Source organism: Stenella coeruleoalba (genome assembly GCF_951394435.1).
Source record: "Stenella coeruleoalba genome assembly, chromosome: 15".
NCBI lineage: Eukaryota > Metazoa > Chordata > Mammalia > Artiodactyla > Delphinidae > Stenella > Stenella coeruleoalba.
This window is the reverse complement of record NC_137161.1, coordinates 87,641,271-87,663,199: the sequence shown is the minus strand read 5'-3', so window position 1 is coordinate 87,663,199 and position 21,929 is coordinate 87,641,271. Positions and strand designations below refer to the sequence as shown.

At 60.6% G+C, this 21,929-nt stretch overlaps 2 protein-coding genes across 3 annotated transcripts in view; one reads left to right on the top strand and one right to left on the bottom strand.

The window, feature by feature from the left end:
* The first annotated feature begins 269 nt into the window (after window positions 1-269).
* Window positions 270-15,767, top strand: GET4 (guided entry of tail-anchored proteins factor 4). Its single transcript, XM_079944276.1, has 9 exons — window positions 270-560; window positions 5,124-5,202; window positions 5,462-5,543; window positions 5,948-6,097; window positions 8,288-8,426; window positions 9,721-9,861; window positions 10,162-10,237; window positions 10,354-10,426; window positions 14,981-15,767. The coding sequence occupies exons 1-9, from the start codon at window positions 409-411 to the stop codon at window positions 15,064-15,066; spliced, it is 978 nt and encodes a 325-aa protein (XP_079800402.1). The 5' UTR covers window positions 270-408; the 3' UTR covers window positions 15,067-15,767.
* Window positions 15,768-15,949: 182 nt separating this feature from the next.
* ADAP1 (ArfGAP with dual PH domains 1) overlaps window positions 15,950-21,929 on the bottom strand; it is a 62,636-nt gene continuing 56,656 nt past the window's right edge. The window contains exons 7-11 of one of the 2 annotated variants that reach the window (XM_079944274.1): window positions 19,260-19,343; window positions 18,941-19,003; window positions 18,424-18,495; window positions 18,005-18,233; window positions 15,950-17,922 (exon numbers count right to left, since the gene is read on the bottom strand). In XM_079944274.1, coding sequence (XP_079800400.1) covers window positions 17,894-17,922; window positions 18,005-18,233; window positions 18,424-18,495; window positions 18,941-19,003; window positions 19,260-19,343 — 477 coding nt within the window. In that variant the 3' untranslated portion in view covers window positions 15,950-17,893. The remainder of the gene's footprint in view (window positions 17,923-18,004; window positions 18,234-18,423; window positions 18,496-18,940; window positions 19,004-19,259; window positions 19,344-21,929) is intronic. The other variant, XM_079944275.1, reaches the window with a different exon arrangement.

Sequence of the window (21,929 nt, the reverse complement as noted above, 5' to 3'; positions counted from 1 at the left end):
CCCGAGCCGCCGGCATACCCGGAAAGTATTCATTGGAAAGTCTAAATACCTCAGCGGCCTCAGTTACAGCAAGGACCACCCTCCCCGCGGCTGAGCTGCATTTTCCCAGCCGCCTGCCCGCCATCGTAGTGCCAGCTCCGCCCCGCGGAGTCACGTGCCCCCCTCAGCCGCGCCGCCGCGGTCGTCGTCTGCAGGCCGCGCCGTCACTCCGGAGCCCCGCCCTTTGATTGTGTGCCCGCCCTCCCCGTGCTGCGCGGGCACGCCCCTCGGTCACGTGGCCGCCCGCGTACCGCCCGCGGCTCCTCGTGAGCCACCGTAGAAGGCTTCGGGCGGCCGCCGGGACGGAAGCCGCGAGGCGCCGCCGACCGCGCCTGCGACAGCGTCGGCCCTGCGCGGAGCGCCGGCCTGATGGCGGCGGCGGCGATGGCCGAGCAGGAGAGCGCCCGGAACGGCGCCCGCAACCGCGGCGGCGTCCAGCGCGTGGAGGGCAAGCTGCGGGCCAGCGTCGAGAAGGGCGACTATTATGAGGCGCACCAGATGTACCGGACCCTCTTCTTCAGGTAGCCACTGCGCCGCGGCCGCCGCCTTCCAGGGCTTTCCGCCCGGCCGCCGAGTCCGGTGCCCCGCCCTCTGCCGCTTCCCATTGGCCGCGCCGCGCCGCCCCGCGCCCCCATTGGCCCATGCCGCTGCCCGTCGCCTGGGCGGTGGGAGCAGGGGCCGTGCGGCGTCCGGGGGAGGGCTGCGGCCGGGGAGCGAGACCCGGGACCCCGACCCAGACCGTGACCGAGACCCCAGACTCCGCCAAGACTCTGGACTCAGACGCAGACTGAGACCCCAGACCCAGCCCGGACTCTGGAAGCCGACGCAGACCGAGACCCCAGACCCGGCCCAGATTCTGGACTCCGGCCCAAACCCCTGGCCGAGCCCCAGACCCAACGCAGACCCCTGGTCAAGACCCCAGACCCGGCCCAGACTCCGGAGCCCGCCCCAGAACCCTGATCCGGCCCAGACTCCGGACCCAGACCCAAAGCCCTGGCCGAGACCCCAGACTCCGGACCCAGACCCGAACCGCAGACGCAGACTCCGGACCCCAGTCCCCGGCCCAGACCACCCTCCCCCTCCCCCGCCCCGAGCGCCTTTGGGTTTGAAGCCCCAGCTCTGAGTTCCACGGTTTTCCTGCCTCTGGGAGTCCCGTCGCGAGGCTGTAAACGTCTTTCTCCTCTTGTTGTGTAGCCCTTGCTCACCCGAGTGTCTTGTTACTAAACCAGCTGTTCCCATAAAGCCGGTATTTTTGTTGTACCTGCGCTGCCTGGCCACGTGCGGCAGTTGAGCTCCTGAAATGTGAGTCCCTAACGGCCTGGGCGGTGAGGGTAAAAACACGGCCTTCAAAGACTTAGCGCAGAGAAAATGTCAGGTATTAGGAACCTTCAACTCGTGATCGCACGTTGAAGTGATGCTTGAATATATTGGATTAAATAAAATGTCTTTTTTTAGTGTGGCCTTAGGAATTTAGGTTTTCTTAAACCTAGCTCAGTTTTCTTTTGGACTGCAGTGTGTCACACCGTTTCTGCTGTCACGCAGCTACTGCTGTAGTTTTTTAGTTCTTACATGTGTAAGGCATTCCTGTATATTACGCACGTTCTGTTAGCCTTCAGGTTTCTTGCCAGAAAACATTTGAGACGCTCGTTAGCATTTAAAGATAGTTTTAGAGGATTTCGTCTGTTCTGTGGAATGCCTTTTCGTTCTAAACTGGTGCAGAACAGCAGATACTTTGCTGTGATATCTAAAGGCATTCATGCCTGCCTTACACCGTTTAGGCCTAGATTTAAATTTCTTCTTCAAATAGCAAGTTGAATCAATATTTTGGGAACTCTGGCAGTACTTTCTGCTTTGGTTGTAGTTGGGTTTAGACGTAACGCTTCGTGTCCCAGACCGAGTTTGAGCTCTGGCGCCAGAGGACCCGGTAGGGGTGAGTTGATTGTTCTTCACGGGATGAGCCAAAGATGTAAGTAGGCTCTAAGGTCTGTAACGTCGAGCTTTCGGCCTGGCAGCTTAGCCAGTCAGATCTGTGTGATGGGGAGCTTTCGTAGCGCTCAAGATTTGTGCGCTCAAGATTTGTCGTGGTGCTTGCTTTTCTTGGGGACTTTTATATAAAGTATTTGCCCCGGTGACTAGTCAACAAAACTGGATCTTCCCAAAGATAAACATGGTGTTCCTTGTTTTGAGCCAGTTCTGCAGTTGCTGCTGTACCAGGAGCGTGATTGTTGATTAGCTTTGAAGAGGCCAGTCTCTGTGCGCAGAGTGTGCTTTGTGGTGACGTGGGGACAGATGCAGGCCGTCCACCAGCCCGGCCTTGACCTGGGTTCGCATTCTCTCTCTGCTCTGTGACCTGTGATCCAGGACAACTTGTTGAATCTCTTCTCTGAGCCTTGGCTTCCTCTTTGATCTTTTAGGGGTTCTTACACCTCTTCAGAACTCCTGAGAAGTAAGTGGTCTCCTGTGGGCCTCTTTGGGGGATGCGGTGAGCTCAGGCACCGTAGCAGTTGTGGCCGTCCGGGGGCCCAGCTGAATAGGCCTGGAGTCGTCCCTGTCTCTGCTGGGCACCGTCCACGTTCAGACCTGCGCTTGCAGCCCTGGCTTAGAGCTCTGCACGGGGGCCCTGAGAAGTCAGCTTCGCTCTTTTGATGTCTTTCTATAAATAAGTGCTTTTAAGTGTTTATATAAAATGTAAAACTTGATGGGTTTTGACATATGTATACACCCAAGAAATTATCACCAATCAAGGTACTGAAAATACCCATCATCCCCAAAAGGCTTCTCACCTGCCTTTACAGTGAATTCTTCACCACTTGCCCCCAGGTGCCCGCTGATCTCTCTGTCATGGTAGATGGGTTTGCGTTTTCTGGACTTTTATGTACGTAGGATTGTACAGTACGTCCTCTTTTTATGCGGCTTTCTGAATTCCCTCAGCACGGTCATTTCAAGATTCGCCTTTATGTGTATCGTTAGTTAATTTCTATTGTTGAGTGGTGTTCCATCGTATGGGTGGACTACAGTTTGCCCATTCACCTGCTGGATAAGTTCACCAATCTGTGCTATTTTAATTCACTTACACTGTGTCCCCCAGCAGTTTGAGGAGGAGAGGAGGAACTGGGCAGCCCGGGAGGTTGGACTTATGGGGGGTGGGGTGCCGCCGCCCGGGGCAGGAGCCAATGGTTCTGAGAGAGGCTGAGCTCCGTCTCCTCGAAGGTGCGGGTGCCCAGGGCGCTCCCTTGCCTCTCCAGCCTTCTCTCTGCAGGGACGGGGGAGGGTCCGTTTTCCAGGCCTGATGGGTTGTCGGTACTTTGGCGACTGCTCTGTAGGATGGCCTGTGGCCTGGAGGGGCCTCTGCACCCGCCAGGATTTAACTGTGAAAGGGGCCTCGCTGCCCAGGGGCCTTCCTGAGATGAGTGTCGATTGTGGGTGTTTTGTGTCTTAAATCAAATGAAGAAATTTTTTGAAAGAGGAACTTCAAACCTGTGTACTCAACCACCTGGGGGTAGGATGGAGCGCCCGGGAGAGGGCGTGGGGTAGACACTGCGTCTGCGTCGTTAGTGTTAACGCTTGTGTCTATGCTCTGCTTTAAAAAAAAAAAGTGCAAAATGGACGATTGCACAGACGCAGCGCGGGGGGGTGGGGGGCTGCGGTGGGGGAGGGGCGGTGGTGCTCTGAGCCCCCAGGCCTCGGTGGCACCCCGCCCCCTCCGGCTCGGGCACCGGGGAGCCACATCCGCCCTTGCCAGGGCTCTGCGGTGCCCAGAGAGCACGTCGGCTTTCAGGGTGCCTGTCGCTGCTGCGGGGTTCCCAGCTCCAGGCCCCCTCCTGCAGGGCAGGGCTGCCCAGGGCCGTGCGGCTTTGGTCACTGGGGAAGCCGCCCCAGGAATCCAGCCTGTCTGCCTCTCAGGGCTCCGCTCCCTCCCCAACCTTCTAGGCATTCATCTCTTGCTGTGCCTGGGGAGGAGAGTCCGGAGCCCTGTCGTGTCCCCAGAGCTGAGCGGGGCTGCGTGACTGTCCCCTAGGAGGCGTGCCCGCCGTCCGGGCGTCTGTGCCGGTGGCGGCGTGAGGGCTCATTTTTCCAGAAGGCCCCGTTCCGTGCCCACGCCCCCAGGTGCCCCGTCTGCCCCTCGAGGTGCGCGGGGTTCTCCTGGTCCAGCCCGGGTGCTGACTGGGACGGGGCTGCTGCTCCCGAGCCTGGTGCACAACAGTCCTTTTCTGTGGTTGGTCCCGGCCTGAGCCTCGGGCCGCGAGCCAGAGGGCAGCGGGGCTCCCCTGGCTCCGTCTCCGCCTCCAGCGCGCGCCTGCAGGCCTCGTCTCTGACTCCGCTTGTCTGGGCCGGGACGCAGGTCTGACCGGCTGGGCGGGTTTCCTTCCTGATCGTCCCTGAGAGGAACGTGCAGCCGTGGGCTCGGTGTCCTGCACTCAGCTCGGGCCTGGCCCCGCCCCCCTGAACGTTTGTCTCACTTATCGTGGACGGAGCATCCTTTCTGTCCCGTGTGTGCCGGGTTGCCTGTCAGGCTCTCATCCGTCTGCAGTTCGGCAAGCCGGCTTTTCCCAGCTTCCGTCCCTGGTGAGAAACGTCCCCGGTGGAAAGTGGTCGGGGTGGAGGGGGCGGCAGAGGGGGCGGCCCGGCAGGCCCTCGGCCCCAACATGTGGCCCTCGCCCGGTTCTTGCTGCCCCTCACCACAGCCAGGCCTGTGCTTGAAGCTGGAAGTGGCCCCTGGCCCCCCGCTGGTCCCTCTGCTGAGACCCCTGCCCAGCTGCAGGGAGGCTCTGCTTCTGGTCCGTTTGGGCGGAGAGAGTGCCTGGCACACTGTCATCAGACGGCGCTGCTGCCGCCGCGGGGCGCCTCATGGGCGGGAGGGCTGGGCCGTGGGCGCCCAGCACCGGCCTGGACAGACGGGGGTCGGGGGCAGCTCCGGGAGGTGCCCTCGGGACCCGAAGCCCAGCTCCGCTCCGTTCTCAGCGGAGGCGTATGTGGGGCGGGTGCTCGCTTCCTACTCGGAGGCCGAGTCTTTGGGATCTCATCTCTGAAACGAGCCCTGTGAGATCCCGGCCCTGGCCGGCCCTGCCCTTCTCTCCGTGCAGGTACATGGCCCAGAGCAAGCACGCCGAGGCCCGCGAGCTCATGTGCTCAGGAGCTCTGCTGTTCTTCAGCCACGGCCAGGTGAGCCGTCTGCCCGGGGCCAGGGTTGGCGTGGGGGGGCCAGGGAGAGGCCTGGTGGGCAGCCTGGGCTGAGCGCCCCTGTGTCCCAGCACCAGTGTGGGGCCTGAAGGCTAGTGGCCTTGGTGCTCAGAACCATCTCTTAGGTGCAGTCGGTCGCTGGTTTCTAACTGGAAACCAGAGCCACTGCCCAGCCTCACCGTCTTCTGAAAACGGGCCAGAGCCTCGCGTCCCACTGACAGTCCTTTTGTATGTTTTATAGCAAAACAGTGCAGCTGATTTGTCCATGCTGGTCCTGGAGTCGCTGGAGAAGGCGGAGGTCGAGGTGGTCGAGGAGCTGCTGGGTGAGATGGAGTGGACACGCGTGCCGTTGCCACATCGCCACGCCATTCCCCTGCCCCCACCCCCCCAGACGCACCCAGCCTCCCTGGCGCGTGGTGGGTGCCACGTGGTCTGGAGCCCCTGCCCCGTTGGGCGAGCCCTGCTGCGAGCTGCCCGGCCGGAGAGGCGCGCGCGGATCCCCACTGGGGCGGCCCCCCTCCCTTCTGCTCCCCGACACAGGCTCAGCTGTGGGGAGGCGTCACAGTGAGGACGGTTGGGGTGGCCCCAGGACCCCCCCGGTGTGCCTGCCGCTTCTGCGCTTTCTTTCAACGTGAACCAGTTGTTCTTAATTAATTTCTGTGAGCTGCATAACACGGCAGCAGCCGCGGCTTCCTCTGGCTCAGGCTTGTGTGGGTGTCGTTTGCAGAAAGTCTGGCCAAGCTGTTCAGCCTGATGGATCCCAACTCCCCGGAGCGAGTGGCATTTGTGTCTCGAGCCCTGAAGTGGTCCAGTGGGGGGTCCGGGAAGCTGGGCCACCCCCGGCTCCACCAGCTGCTGGCCCGCACCCTGTGGAAAGGTAGGCCGTGGGTGGGCGGGGGCCCCTGCGGGCAGGTGGGCCAGGGAACAGGCGGCCCTTCTGATGCTCTCCGGGCTGCTGCTGGCGGGGTCCGTTCGGATCAATTACAATCATCTGCGCTGCTGACGGGGGTCGGGGGGTGGCCCTCAGAGTCCCAAGCCGCCGCTGCTCTGAGTGTGAACACCTGCTGCGCTCGGGTGGGCGGGGCGTTCCCTTTAATGGAGCTTCCGGTCCCCTGCCGGCCACCCGCTCCCCCGCGCTGGGGCCTCCTTCCAGGACGTCCTTCCCCCGTCCTTCCGCCGCCGGCGTTCCGCCAGCACTGCTGTTGTCTTCTAAGTGAGCGTTTGCGGGGGCTGTTCAGTCCACGAGAGGGGGTCAGGCCCGGGCTCAGGTAGAGGAAGGGGAGCGGCCCGAGTCCCTCTTGGGCGGGTGTGAGGGAGCCGTGGCACCTGGGGCCTCGCGTGGCGGCCGTGTGTGCAGCTCATCCACGTGGTGGTCCAGGGGTCTGGGCCCCACCGGCCAGGTCGGCTCTGTGCCTCGTCCTCACGGGCCGTCACCCGGGTGGGGTCAGGCGGAGGGACGGCGACCTTGGGCAGGTGTCTTGGGATCGCGCGAGCGGGCCCGACCTCGTCTGTCTGAGGCTGTGGGAATTTGGAAGGTCTAGAGACCTCTGGACGCTCGTGCTGGGGCTCTGGTGATGGTTCCGTTCAGCCAGCGGCCGCCCTCCGCACTGCCTCGTCGGCCGTGCGGGCCACCTGCAGCATCAGTGCCTCGATTCACACCCGCCTCACTCAGCCTGTGTGCCAAGGTGCCAGGCAGAGCTGGAGGGGGCCCGTGTCTGTGGGACCCGTGTTACTGGGACCGGCGCCTGGCGTGAAGCAGGGAGTGTGGCACCTGCTCAGTGGCTGAAGAGCTGCTCAGAGGCCTCGCTGGGGTCGAGAGCTGTTAAGCTCTCGTATATTTAACATTAAATGTTTGAACCTCAAGACCCAGGCATCTTACGGTGTCACGTCAGGAACGGATGGCGAGTGAGGCCAGCGGGCCCCGCACCTGTGGGAGGCCGTGCTGAGGGGCATCTGCAGGGCCCCGGCGGTGGGCGGCCTCCAGGCAGGCGTGTGGTGTGGCCCGGGGCCCGCCATGCTGTGCAGGGCGCCGTGGGAGACCTGCCTACTCTCGGTGTCCCCGCTCCGCTGGGGTTTCGCGCAGGCGCCTCTCCGGGGCTTGAGGGCGCCTAGTGGCCTGCTGGATTTCTCTTCTCACGTGGAGGCTCTAAAACCGAAAGGTCGCTCTTGGGGCTGGAGGGAGAGGAGACCAACAGAACACAACGACACAGAGCACGCTCTTCTCTGAAGTCACCTGCAGTGCTGGGAGCCGATGCTGGGGGGCAGTGGCGATCTGGGGGTGCCCAGGTGGGAGGAGAGTGCTGGTGGAAGGTGGGAGAAGGCCCAGCCTGGGAGGCGTGCCCTCTGTCTGGAAGGAGAGGGAGCTAGTGCGGCGTGTGAGTGGGAACTGGGGGGCTGCCCTGGAACTGGGTCTCTGCCTTAGCACCGCTGACCCCGGGCGTCCTTCCCGCGCTGCAGGGTGCCGAGTGGCATCCCTGGGCTCCCCAGCTAGGTGCCAGAAGCACCCCCAGCTGTGACGGCTGACGCCGGCTCCAGACCTTTCTCTGCGTCTGGAGTAGGGGTCGAGTCGCTCTGGGTGAGAGCCATCGGCGTGGAGGGTGGATCCAAGGGGGAGGAGGGGGTGTGTGTGTCCAGGTGAAACTGGGGAGGTTGGGAGCTTGGTCGCTTTTTAAGAAAACAGACCATTAGAACCCCCTTAGAGCTCAGTAGCCGGTTTAGAGTCAAAGGCTCAGAACAGCAGAGCATCAGAGGAAGCACCGTCCTGGAGGGCTGGCATCCAGCCCTGTCCTGGTCCTCGTCAGAACGGCAGACTGGGGGCCAAGAGGGCCGCTGGGCTCCGTCGTGCACACACCGCACTGGCGGGATGCGGGTTCTGCCCCAGGGCTTGAGGCCGCCTTCCTGTCCAGCTCCCAGGTGACCCCGATTCGAGTGGGGACAGTCTGGTCTCTGCTGGGGACACAGCCCAGGTGGAAGTCAGCGCGGCGATGACGTAGGACCGCCATCCTCCCTGCCTGCGGGGCAGGGGGAGGAGGGGCACTCACAGCTGCCTGCTTGCCTGCCTCCGCAGAACAGAACTACTGCGAGTCCCGGTACCACTTCCTGCACTCCAGCGACGGGGAGGGCTGTGCCAACATGCTGGTGGAGTACTCCACGGCCCGGGGCTTCCGCAGCGAGGTGGACATGTTCGTGGCCCAGGCTGTCCTCCAGTAGGTACCCGCTTGCTGTCCGGCCCTTGCGTCCGTGGCCTCCTGGGGTCCAGGGCTAGCCTCTGGTTGAGCCTCGCGTGAGGACAGGCCTGAAGTCACTCAGTGTCCCACACGCAGCTCACGTCCCCCAGTGTGACCCCTGCTGCTGACCTCCGGGCACCCCAGACGTGCCCCTCAGCTCCCCTAGGCCGACTTGTAACGTTTCCATTGGCGGTAGAAGTACTTTCTGTGCTTTAAATTAGCGTTTTGTTGCCATTGATTTTCTATTTTCCCCATTATCTATCACGTTTGGGGGCGGTGGTTAGTGTTGTGCGACTATTTTTCTTAGGACACGTACACTTACCACATTTTCAGCCTCCTGGGATGTTAACGTGCGCGTGCATCACAGCCTTTGTTCAAAGGCCGTTTGCCTTCCCAGGTGTTTTGTGCGTCCAGACACAGTGATGGGGGAGTTGCCCGCCCACTCCGCACCCCAGCTCTGTGTCTCTGCCCCTCTGTCCCCGTTGGGCCTCCTCTTCTTTTGTTTTCTCTCGACAATTTATTTTGAAGATACTGAAACACAGCAGAGTCGCTAGAGGCGTGAGCATCCTGTTGGGCTCACACAGCCGAGAGCACGCGTTGGGTGACCTGGGGCCTGACCTCCCTTCCCACTGGACCATGTGTTTGTCCCACCACATGTCTGTCGATGAGATTACTCCCTCCCAGGAAAGCACTTGCATCTGGTGGCCGGGCCTTGGGATGGGGTGTGTCCCATGAGTTGGGGTGGACGGGGAGCTTCCGAGCTCTGACATGTCACCACTTGTTGCTGAATCTGCGACTTTGAAAACGAAACCTGTTTAAAATCCAGGACTCGCTGGCCCTGGCTTTGGCATGTGCTGGCAGTGTTTCCTCTGGCGCGAGCCCTTTCTCGCCCATCCGCCTCTGTCGAGGGCGTGCACCACAGTGAAGTCCGGCCGTGGACACGCCCTCCACGGGGCGGAAACAGGAGCCCGGGCAGCCTCTGGGCCACCGTGCTCTCGCGGGCAGGGGCAGACAGGTGTGGGACAGGTTCAGGGAGCCCTGCCGTCTCCTGGATCTGCTGAGCTTGAACACGTCACCTTCGCAAGTTAGTTCTCCCCGGCCATAAACCTTGGGACTCCCTGGGGTGGCTGGTCCATGCGAGGGGCCTGGCTGGTGCCCTCGGTGTGTTGCACAGGGGCACGGGCCACATGGGGCCCTCTGGGCAGGCGCTTGTAGAAACCCGTTTCCTCCTCCTCCGGTCAGGTGTGCCCACTGACTGGGATCTTATTTCCAGGTTTCTCTGTTTAAAAAACAAGAGCAGCGCGTCAGTGGTGTTCACGACGTACACACGGAAACACCCGTCCATCGAGAGCGGCCCTCCCTTCGTGCAGCCCCTGCTCAACTTCCTCTGGTTTCTGCTGCTGGCCGTCGATGGGTGAGCGTGCCTGCGTGCGTGTAGAGGCGTGTGGGTGAGGCGTGCGCACGTGCTTGTGTGGAGGGGCACACACGTGTGCGTGGAAGCACGCAGAGATGTGGGTGAGCGCGCGTGTGTGTGGGTGTGTAGAGGCGCGTGGGTGAGGCGTGCGCACGTGCTTGTGTGGAGGGGCGCACACGTGTGCGTGGAAGCACGCAGAGATGTGTGGGTGAGCGCGTGGGGGGGTGGAGTCGTGCGGTTTCTGTCCACGTCCTTGGTCTCGTGTGGGCATCGGCTATGCTGCGCTCTGTCCTGTTCCAGGGGGAAGCTGACGGTGTTCACGGTGCTGTGTGAACAGTACCAGCCATCCCTCCGGCGGGACCCCATGTACAACGAGGTGAGGCGGGGGGCAGCCGCTGGAGGGGGAGGGGGAGGGGGAGAGACACTGTGCGCGGGGTCCGCGTGCAGCCTCGGGCTCAGCGCCCTCCGCGGCCACGCCTGTGCCTCTTCCAGTACCTCGACAGGATAGGACAGCTCTTCTTCGGCGTGCCGCCCAAGCAGACGTCTTCCTACGGAGGCTTGCTAGGTGAGGGGCTCGTGGGGCGGGGGGCTCATGGTGGGCGCTTGTGGGTGAGGCCGAGTGTGGTGTGCCGGCCGGGGGAGCGGAGCAGGCGGGGGCCTGGAGCGGGGCCCAGAGCCAGCAGGAGGGTTGCGGGCTCCTAGCTGTTTCCCTCTGCGTGTTCCCCTAGCAGAGCTCGTACGGCCCCCGATGAATAATTGTTCCCTGGGGTCCATCTCCGTTGGCCACAGGATCGAAGCCAGATTTCTTTTCTTTGTGATAAAGTACACATTACGTACAGTTCCCCACCTTAACCGGGCTCAAGCACGCAGGACGGTTGTGTGGACTGCGTGCACACTGTTGGGCAGCGGATCTCCGGAACTTTCCGTCTTCCCAAACTGAGACTCTGCCCCCATTACACACTGGCTCCCAGTGCCCACCCCCTACTTTCTGTCTCTGCGAACCTCCAGGGACTTCACATAAGTGGAATCACACAGTGTCCTCCTTTGCCGGCTTATGTCACTGTCAGGTTCAACCCTGTTGTAGCAGGTGCCAGGATTTCCTTCCTTTTTAAGGCTGATTCATGTTCCATCGTGTGGATAAGACTGCATCTTCAGTGGACACCTGGGTTCTTCCACCTTTGGCTGCTGTGAATGTGGGTGTGCAAGTTACCTCCTTAAGGCCTTGCTTTCGGTGCTTCTGGGACACCCAGAAGCAGAATTGCTGGATCTGTTTAATGTTTTGAGGAAACGCCATACTGTGTTCCCACAGCAGCTGCTCCCCAGCAGGGCACAGGGGTCCCAGTTCCTCCACGTTCTTACCAGCAGTTGCTGTTTTCTGGTCTTTTTGACAGTTGTCATCTCACTAATGGGTCTGAGGTGCGTCTCTGGTTTGATCGTCCTGATTTGCATTTCCCTAGTGACTAAGCACGCTGCGTATCTTTCGCGTGCTTATTGGCCATTTGTGTGTTTGCCTGTTCGTGTCATTTGCTTAGTTTTGAATCGTGTTGGTGGTTTTACAGGTTCTCTACACTGGGTATTAATTCCCTTCCAGATACATGATTTGCAAATATTTCTCCCATTCTGCGGGTTGCCTTCTTTATTTTTTTTAAAGACTTTATTTTTTAAAAGCAGTTACAGATTGACAGCAAAATTAAGAGGCCGGTACAGAGATTTCGCATAAATACCCCTTCCCCGCCACAGGCGCGGCCTGCCCATTATCAGCGTCCCCCAGCAGAGGGTACATTTATTATGGGTGAACCTGCATTGACATGTCATTATCACCCAAAGGCCAACATACTGATACATAAATGAGGGTTCGTTTTTGGTGTTTACCTTCTGTGGGTTTGGACAAATATGTGATGACATGTATCCACCATTATACTATTGTGCAGAGTCGTCGTGGTGCCCTAAAAAATTCTCTGTGTTCCACCTGTTCGTCCTTCCCTCCCTTGTTGCCTTTTTACTCCCTGGAGTGTCTTTTGATGCACAAAATATTTTACTTTTCATGAAGTCTAATTTGTCTATTTTCCTTTTGTTGCTTCTGCCTTTGGTGTCATTTCCAAATCCAGTGTCACAAAGCTTTTGCCCTGTGGTTTCTTCTAAGAGTTTTATTATTTTAGGTCTTCCATTTAGGTCCTTGATCCATTTTGAGGTGGTTTTTTTATGTGGTGTTCTACTTATATAAGGGTCCAGCTTCATTCTTTGGCATGTGGATTTCCAGTTTTCCCAGCACCAGTTGTTGAATAGACTGTCCTTTCCCCATCAAGTGGGCACAGAACCCTTGTCAAAAATCATTTGCCCATATATGCGAGGGTTCGTTTCTGGGTTCTGTATTCCATTGGTCGATATCTGTCTCTATGCCAGGACCACACTCTTTTGATGACTACAGCTTTGTAGTAAATTTTGAAATGAGGAAGTGTGAGACTTCCAGCTTTGTTCTTTGTCAAGATTGTTTTGGCTATGTGAGTTCCCTGAGATTCCGTATGAATTTTAGGATGGGTTTTTCTATTTCTGCAAAAAAATGTTTTGGGGATTTGAGCTTTCATTAAATCTGTAGGTTGCTTTGGGTCGCGTGACATTTTAACAGTATTAAGTCCTCTAGTCTAGGAACGTGGGATGTTTGCATTTATTTACGTCTTGAATTTCTTTCAGAATGTTTTATAGTTTTGATTGTACAGTTTTCCACCTCTTTGGGTCAGCTGATTACTAGGTATTTTATTCTTCTCGATGCTGTTGCAAATGGAGTTGTCTCCGTAAAGAAGTTATTGTGTAGACGCTTCAGAAATGTTTACGACAAGTAAAATCGTATCACTTGCAAGCAGATCATTTCACTACTCTTTTTCAACTTGGAATTCTTTTATTTCTTTTTCTTGCCTAATTGCTCTGGCTAGAACTTCAGGTTCAGTTGACCCTCGAACAGCGTGGAGGTTAGGGGTGCTGACCCCCTGCACGGTTGAAAATTGGCATATTAACTTACAGTTGGCCCATCGTATCTGTGGATTCAACCAACTGCGGACCAGGTAGTACTTCAGTATGTATATAGAAAACAGTGCACAATAAGTGGGCCTGTACAGTGCAAACCCGTGTTGTTCAGGCGTCACCTGTACCATGTTGGACACGAGTGGTGGGAGCAGCACTCTCGCCTTGTTCCTGGTCTCAGAGGAAGAGCTTTGACTCTGTCGCCGCTGAGCGTGATGTCTGCTGTGGGCTGTTCATATATGCCTTTTATTACATCGTAACATGAGATGGTTTCCTTCTTATGTTCTTTCTGGGTGAGTGTTTTCATGAAAGAGTGTGGCATTTGTCCCGTGCTTTTTGTGCGTCATTTGAGGTGATCACTGGTTTTTCCTTCACTCTGTTGTGGTGCATCGTGTTGACTGATTTTCACATGATGGGCCGTCTGCACTCCAGGAGCAGATCCCACTTGGTCGTGGCGTCTGATTCTTCCACTGTGCTGCTGGATTCGGTTTGCTGGTATTGTGTTGAGGATTTTTGCATCAGTGTTCATAAGGGATATTGGTCTGTAGTTTTCTTTTCTCATAGTGTCTTTTCTGGGTTTGGTAGTGGAAGGATGGGTGGTACCAATTCAGTAGCTTCCCCAGTGAAGCCGCGAGGTTCAGGGCTTTTCTTGTTGGGAGAGATTACACAGTCTCCTTACTCATTAGAGTCTCTTCAGGGTATGTATTTCTTCGTGCTTCAGTCTTGGTAGGTGCTGGTGGCCAGATCGCTGACCCTACCTCTCAAGGCCAGGCCACCTCCCCGTGTCCTGCCCGTTCTTCTGATGCAGCCTCGGGGCTCCTAATCGGACTCCTGCCCTCCAGCAGGGTGGGGACCAGTGTAGTCCTGCACTTAAAAGTGGGTTTTGCCATCCTTAATGTTTTATTTTTGAGCAGGTAAATCTTGTCTCACAGAGTCCAGATGTACAGGCTCGTACCCAGCCCTGCCACTGTCCCATGGTGACTTGCAGGCCAGGCAGTGCTAGGTTTCCTTAGCTTCCTTCCAGGGGGAGCTTTGCAGGCACACAGACGGCCTGCAGTGGCAGGACCGCCAGGCTGGCCCCTCGGCGCCTGGTCTCGCTGCTCCGACGAGTTGCTGCTCCTGGCCCTGCCTCGTGGGGCTCTCCTGGGGGGAGGGTGGAATGAGCGTTTGTCGTTTTCGTGGCCATCGTCAAACTGTGCTCCGTGGAAAGGTCTTCCTGTCTCCCAGATTATTTGAAAAGCTGTTTCCCCTCAAATACAAGTTGGACTTTTTACCTGTAAACTGGGTCTGTCTGGAGTTTCAGTGGAAGGTGTGGGGGGCCACTTCCCTTCTCCAGGCTCTCATGTCACAGCCACTCGTCTCGGTGGCTGTGTCGTGTCCTGCCCACACCTTGGGCTTCTGCAGCGTCTGTCCGTCCACAGTCGTGGTGACATTTCAGCATGTTCAGTCTCGGGCTGCTGTGACCGTCAGCTACTGCGTTCCCGTCTGACTCCCTGTGTTTTCCCACAGAACTTGCAAGCGCGTTGGCGCCAGGTGCGGTGACGGGGCCGAGCTCACTGCAGCTCGAGGGGGCTTTTACCCTGAGGGCGCCGCTCGCCCTTTGTTTGTTGTTCCCCTTCGCGAGTTGGTTTAGCGCACTTTTTAAACTTCGCTTTTCTATTGACATGATGGTTCTTTGGATAAAAATTAGGTAAAAAGGAAAAGTGTCCATCTTGACAAGGCCCACAGCAGTTAACGTTGTCATGTGTAGCCTTCGGAACTGTAACATGTGACTGACTTCTGTGTCACTTGAGAGTTAACATGTGAGCGAGTTACCTGCCGATCGGCCGCCCGTGATCCTCCCAGGCCCGTCCTGGCGGCTGTGCAGCGGCCCCTCGACAGGCACCTGGGTCTTCTCCCCTCGCGGCCCCAGCAGGATCCCTGCGTCTCCGGGCGCGGCACACGCGTTTCTGTGGACAGACCCCCGGAGGGGGCTCCGGGGTTGGGCTGCTGTTGTCTTGCCAGGCCCCGGTCACGCGCCGTGGGAGGAGGCGGCGTCCGGGGGTCGGGCAGCGGGCGAGGTGCGGCCGTGGCCCTGACAGCGCCGTGCACCTCCTTCCAGGGAACCTTCTGAGCAGCCTCATGGGCTCCTCGGAGCAGGAGGGCGAGGACAGTCAGGACGACAGCAGCCCCATTGAGCTCGACTGACGCCCGCGGACCTGCACGGACTCGGCCTGGACTGCGGCGGGTGCGGCTCCCGATGCGGGTCCAGACCTGGGCCCCCCGGGCTCCGGCCGAGGCCGAGGGGCCGCACGGCGGGTGTTCTGGGGCTGCCGGGGCCGTGCTGGCCAGGCCGCCGTGTACCCTGAGATGACCCCAATAAAGCACAGGCCCTGCCGCGCCTCCTCTCCCGGCCCGTGTGTCTGGTTTGCTTGGGGAGGGCTGGGTCTCGCACAGGAGGGCCCTGTGGCACGCGGCGGGGGTGCCATGCCCTCAGGCGGGGCGGGGGTGGCCTGGCACGTGTCCTGGGGAGCGCCTGCTCCATGCTGCACCCCAGGAGCTGCAGCCGAGCGCCCAGCCGTCGGAAAGGCGTCTCGTCTGGGAGGCTGCAGGACCGTCCGCCATCGTGGGGCAGTATTTATTGTCTCCGGGTGACAACGTTTTAGGTTTTAACCAAATGATCGGCCCAGGAACGAGCAGGTCTGTCCCTTCTCACTGATTGTGTCAGATGCCCCAGGATAGGATAGTTACAAAATGGGAAACACTTTTATTTTTTCACAATTATAAGAGTCGTAGATTAATACCCAGTGATCATGCATGGGAAGGAACGGAATACACAATTTTATTTACTGTAAAAATGGAATTTAAAGGAAGGTTCGTGTTCGTGTTGAGTTTAAATAAATCCTTTATACTGGGCTTGGCAGCACTGGTCCTTTCTGAGTGAGCTCCTGGGGCTGGTCGTGGGCTGGGCCACGGGGCTGGGGCTGTGAGCAGTGGCCAGGGAGCCCCCCGCGAGGGGCATGGGCACCGTGACCGGTGTTGTCCAGTTCTGTCCGGAGTGTATCCTTGGTGGGCGGCGGCCGGTGTTGAGAGTGTCGCGATCGTAGACGTAAACATACAGTGTTTTATTCCAATCTGCGGACAGGTGAGGCCTCCCAGGCCCTGCAAGCAGCCTGCGGGGCTGGGGGCGCCCTGCGGTCTCAGTGCTGTGATGGGGACACGTCGTGCTGTTGTCGCAGGCGGCCGCGTGTGTCTGCGACTCCCCCACCCCTGTGCAGGGGCTGCCCAAGCCTGCGCCAGCCTCGGGCCTGAGGACCAGGGCGGGGGCCCTGCCAGCAGGAGGGGCGGGCCTGGTGTGGACCATACGGGTCCTGCCTCATCTGAGAAATTCTTCCCACCGGTCGTGCAGCTGTTCAGGGTGTTTTGTCGTTTCTCTCTGGACTTTTCTGGGTAGAGCGTGTGGGGGTGCACATGCTCAGACAAGGGCACAGACCTCACACTGGTGCTGAGCGGGCGCCCGAGCTCCCAGGACCTGAGGCTGAGTCCACGAGGGCGCGTGGGTGGGTGGGTGGCCCTGCATGGTCATGAAGGTCTAGGGGAGCCCCGGCTTTCGCTTCTGACCCAGGGCGAGTCCTTCTGCCTCATCTGGAAGACAGTGGACCTGGGTTCTCAGGGAAAGGGTGGCCCCCGCAGCCTCGCCTGGGCTAGGAGGCACTGCCTGGGGCAGGAAGGGTTTAGGGGAGAAAGGGGCCATGGCCCTGGGTGACCCTGCAGCTGCTCTCACCCCCAGCCCAGCCATCTTGGGGCCCCCACTGCCAGGGGAGGGGGGCCTTGTGCTCCCCCTTTTACCCTGCAGTCCCTGCTCAGAATCCAGGTGCGCGATGGGTCTGAGCTGTGGGCGTTTGCTCAGGTGAGAGGGGAGATGATGATGGGCGCTCGGAGGAAGGGTGCCTTCCCTCATCCTCTGGGTGTCGCCCACAGCCGGGCCGAGGCCCTTGGGTGCCCCTCTCCTGGGGGTGTCCCTTTCCTGGCAGGTCCTCCTGGGGGCCCAGAGCCCCCACTTTATTCCAAGATGTGACATGGAGGGGGGACACCCTGGCTCAGGGCCCCTCTCCTGGTCCCAACAGCTGGACCAGGGCTCCCCTGGGAGCACGTCTCAGCCACACAGGATGCCGCCCAGATAACCCAGCAGGTGAGATTTCCTGGGGAGACGGGACCCCTATGCACATCCTGCCCCCAAGTTCTCCACCACACAGGGTTCCTTCCCTCCCTCACCTCCTCCCCCAGGTATGTTCTCATAGATGTCCCCCATCCCCCCAGGGCACCCGGGGAGAGGCACGCTGGGGTCCGGGCAGCGGCGCGGACGCGGGCCTCCATCCTCCAAGGGTTCGAAGACCGTGAGGGCAGGCGGAGGGCGGGTCATGTCAGCACGGAGTCCGGAGCCGGTGTGGGAAGTGCCCCGGCTGGGGGCGGGGGTGGGTGCAGCCAGCCCTGTGGCCCAGGCCCGGGGGGGCTCCAGCCGTCGGGGCCTCTGACCCCCGGGACCCTCGCGGACATGGGGTCGGCGTGCTGAGGGAGCCAGGGCCCTGTCTGCCACTCCAGCCCCTGGGACCCCACAGCTGACAGCGGGTGTTCAGTAAGTACTTGCTGGGGGAGGGTGGGGGGAGTGAGGGGACACGGCGGGGTGGGGGGCATGCAGGCAGGCCCTCTGTCCCCGCAGCCCAGCCTCCTGGTCAGGGGTGCGGTCCCGCGGAGGTGGGTGGCAGCAGCTGGGGGGCCTCAGAAGGAGGCGGTCTGGCGGGCGGGGAGGCGAGTGGGGGGCCGTGGGCGTCACACCGGGGCAGCGGCACGGCGGGGTCGGGCTGGGCCGGCTCCCGGTGGCGTCCCAGTGGCGTTCCAGAGAAATGGGTCCTAGCAGCTCGAGCTCAGGCCCCACCTGACCACGTCGGGGGCTGCCGAGTCCCTCCTTCCGCTGCCGCCTCGCCTGCCACGTCTGGCGAGTCCGGAGCCCGCAGGCCTCCAGGACCGTCTCGTGCTAGGGTTTGTGCTTGAAGTGGGCTTCCACTGGAAAAGGGACAGGGTGCCAACCGGTCAGGGCCGCTCGGGGCCATGGGACTGGGGCCCCAGGCCGCCCCGCCCACCTCACCTGCGTACTCCTGGGGCAGCATGGGCCTGTCCACCACCTTCCGGAAGGCCTCCATCCACGCCCGCTGCTCCGACTCCGTTTCGCAGGCTAGTAGGAACCGGCGCTCTGGCGTGACGATGGTGATGCCGTGCGGCCAGTGGTGGCCCTGGGTGGATGGCGGGAGCCCGTCCAGCACTGTGTAGCCGCTCTCCCTGCTGCCGATGAAGACCTCCCCACGGGCGAAGGCGTCCTGGGTGGGGGGACCGGGCTGAGTGCTGCTCAGAGCCGCGTGCGGCCCCCAGGCCCGGCCCCTCCTTGCCAACCGGGCCTGCCACCTCCAGCTCACCCAGCAAATGCTGGTTGGCGCCTCCCAGGCAGGCGGGTGACCCAGGAGGGCGCATCCACGCCGCGGGGGCCCTGGGGCCGCGGCCCATCCTTACCAGGGGGTCCTTGAAGTACATGAGCCTCCGGTCGTCCATGGTGAACCAGCGCTTGCGGAAGCCTTCCGTCTGCTGGGGGTCGAGGGAGCCACTGGTCGGCCCGAGGCAGGCCCTGCCCCTACTGCCTGTCCCCCCTCCCTCAGGGCAGGGCCGCCAGCACGTCCACTCCCCTTCCGCGCGTGCTCGCGGGGCCCCATCTGGGCTGTGGGACCACCTGGGTCCTGGGAGCCGAGTCCCCCGTGTCTGCCCCCATCCCCCACGTGGCAGGGACCTGGGGGTGCACAGGGACACGTTGGGGGGGTGGGGCCAGGGCAGGAGGCAGGGCTCGCAGCTGGCTGGGGCTGGACCCAGAGCCCCAAGTCAGTGGAGCCCGCGCTCTCGCAAAGCACTGGGAGTGGGGGGGGGGGGGGCGCAAGTGTCACTGGCTGGCACTGCTGACACGCCCCCGCCCCGCCCCCGCCCCGGGATACGACCTCAGAGTGAGGCCTGGGCATCTGGGGTTCCAGGTCAGACCCACCTTGGGCCCCGTCTTCTCCATGTAGCCTTCCTGAAGGTAGTTCCTGGACAGCTTCGGCACCAGCTAGGGCAGAACCACTTGGGCTGGGCCCTGGGAGCCCCTCCCCAGCTGCCCCCTCCCCTCCCGCCCTTCTCCCCCCCCGCCCTCCCAGCGAAGCTAAAACACCCCGGAATAAAGCAGGTCTGCAGGGGCCTCAGGCCAGTCAGCAGTGGGGGTCTCGGGGGGGGAGGGGTCCACGTGGGCCCTGGGTCGGCTCCCAATCCCGTCCCAGCCTGGGGCACACGTCCCCCGACCCGGGTCAAAGGTAGCAGCCACTCACGTCTGCGTCGCTGGCCCCTGGGAAGGCCACCTGCAGGTAGTGGAAGCGGGCAGCACGGAGCGCGTTGAACCAGTCCACCATCTCCTGGGGGGGGTCAGAGGCTGGGTGTGGGCTGCGGCCTCAAGGCTCCTGCACACACCCCCCATCCCTCAGCGCCCGGGCCTGCTCGGGGGACACCCCCGGGGTGGCCAGTGGGGGTGGACAGGGAAGGCTCCACCGCAGGGGCACCAGGCCTCAGGGCCAGTGTGGCCCGACACCCAGGCAGCAGGAGCGGGCCGCGCCACAGACAGCCACCTCCGGACAGGCGGGGACAGCGGGTGCGGGGCTGCCGTCCAAGCTGCCCCCAAGCCCTGCTGCTGCTTCCGGCACGGGGCGGTCTCTTCTCCTCTCGGATCGTTCTGTCTTTATGACCTGCTATCTCTAGCCTAGAGGGAGGCCCATCTATTTATAAACCCACCCGGAGCTGCCACCTCCCCGCCACCGCCACCGCCACCGCCACCGCGGGAAGGAGGGCAGAGCTGTTCCCGGAGGCCGGCCCTCGCCTCACGGGGGCGTGCAGAGGACCGGCTCCCCAGGCTGAAGCGTCGCAGCCCAGGCGCTGCCACACCGTCCCTCCCACCCCAGGCCCAGCGCCCCACCCTCCTGTTACCTCTCATTCCTCCTGGCTGCCATGCTCGCTGCCCCAGGGACCCCTGCCCACCCCTCGTCCCCGCCACAGGCTCCCCCATCTCTCCCCTCCCAGGCCCTTCCAGGCCGAGGTCTCCCACAACCCTGGATGGACCGAACATCTGCTCTCCCTGCCGACACCTGGACAGACAGCACCCTCCCTGATCTCCAGGTCCCCTGGGTCCTGCAGTGTCACCCCGACGCCCACCTCCAGCCACACCTGAGGCCCCACTCACCTCCCTGCCCACCTCAGTGCTCTGTCCCTCCTGCCTCGGCACACGGGACCCCCAGCCCAGCCCACACAATCCAGGCTGCGACATAGCCTCTGGGCACTGCCAGGGAGCCCTGCTCGGGCCTGGTGCCCCCCAGCCCCATTCCAGCGCACCGAGTCCCTCTGGCCCCTCCCCTGCCCGGTCCCTAGCACTGCCCCCCGCTCGGCTCAGGACCTCGCTTGACTCACGGAAACCAGAGGGATGCTCCGGAAATTCAAGTTGGGCTGCAACACCCTCCCCCCACTGCATCTCCAGTATAGATGGACATCTGCAGGGTCGGGTCAGCCCCCTCAGCAGGACCACCTCATGCTGTGCCCCACCCCTTCCGCTTCTCCTTTCCCCCATCCTCAGCAGAGTCTCGGTCACGGGGCCTTTGCACGGCCGTGTCCTCACCCCTCAGGACATCACCTGTTCTCTCACTCTTCCCAGCACTCGGCACAGTTGGGGTTTTAGTCGCCCGTGTGATAGACTCTATCTCCTGCCAGACTGTGCTGTCACTCACCAAGACGGAGCCACATCAGACAGGCTCAGCTGCACCTACGCACAGGCCCTGGTGCAGAGCAGGTGCCCACAGCCCTCTGGGGACGCGGGCCAGGCCAGCATCCACTGCTCGTGCAGAAAGCGTCTGGGCTCCCGGCACCTACCCTCTGCCTTCCCTGGGCTCAGTCTCCCCACAAGGAAAGTGAAGGCAGAGGCTTCTGGGTAAAACTGAAGACTTGCTCACGTTCCTTGAGCCAGGTTCCCTCCCAAATCCTGTTAGTACTGCATAAGGGATTGTTTTTTCAGGGCTTAACCCCACGAGATGGCGAGAACGGTCACAAGGTGCCAGGAGCTGGCAGACAGGTGGGGGTGTGACCCGCAGGGGAAAGCGGAGGCACAGCCCAGTCTGTACTGCAGGCCCCAAAGGGCTTGGGAATGCAGAGCTCTAGGCTCCCCCGGAAGTGAGGGGGGTTCTCAGCAGGAGAACTGGCTAAGAGACGGCCCCTCCGCCACCCTGGCAGAAGATGGACCTTTACTCTTTGCAGGGGGTAGAAATAGAGGGTCTCAGGGGAGAGTTGTGCCAGGCACAGGGTGTGTGTGGGGGGAGGGGAGGCACCATTTCAGAAAGAGTGAAGCTACATGACTGCACACCAAGCTTGAGGCCCCTCCTGTTCCCTCTCAGCTCCCTCAGCGCTGGAACTCAAAGGTATCTGCACCAGGCAGGAGGGGTTTCCTCCAGAGAATCTGAACAGCCCCAAAAATCTCTCACATGGAAGTCAGAGAACAGAGCACACAAACAGGAAATAGCCACTTAGAAGAAATAAACATTGTTCAAGGATAAGTAAGCTTCAAATTTAACATTAATAATCAGAGATAAGACACTACAATCAAGAAACAAGAACAATGTACTCTGAAAAAGGGACACTGCAAAACCCAAGAGCAGCTCTGAAGACTGAAACATTGAGAGCAGAAAGAAAACTTTAAATAGGAAAGTTGCAAGAAAAAGTTGCAATTTTCTAGAAATCAGGGAAAAAGTGGGACTAGAATGAGAGAACCAATCTAAGACAGCCAATATCTGAATAACAGTTCTAGAAAATGAGAACAGAGAAAATAGAGGAGGAAATTATTAAAGAAATAAGAACTATTCCCCCACCTCATGGATGTAAATTACTAGGCAAGGAGGACTCACCAAGCTCCCAACACAGAGAAGGAAGACAGACCCAAGGCCAGGCTGTCATTGGAAAACTCTGAA

Bases quoted from the DNA above. Each gene is read 5' to 3' on its own strand.
- GET4 (XM_079944276.1), top strand. From the start codon at position 409: ATGGCGGCGGCGGCGATGGCCGAGCAGGAGAGCGCCCGGAACGGCGCC. The intron at 5,544-5,947 runs GTGAGATGGAGT...TGTCGTTTGCAG, and splicing joins GGTGGTCGAGGAGCTGCTGG to AAAGTCTGGCCAAGCTGTTC. The intron at 8,427-9,720 runs GTAGGTACCCGC...TCTTATTTCCAG, and splicing joins GTGGCCCAGGCTGTCCTCCA to GTTTCTCTGTTTAAAAAACA.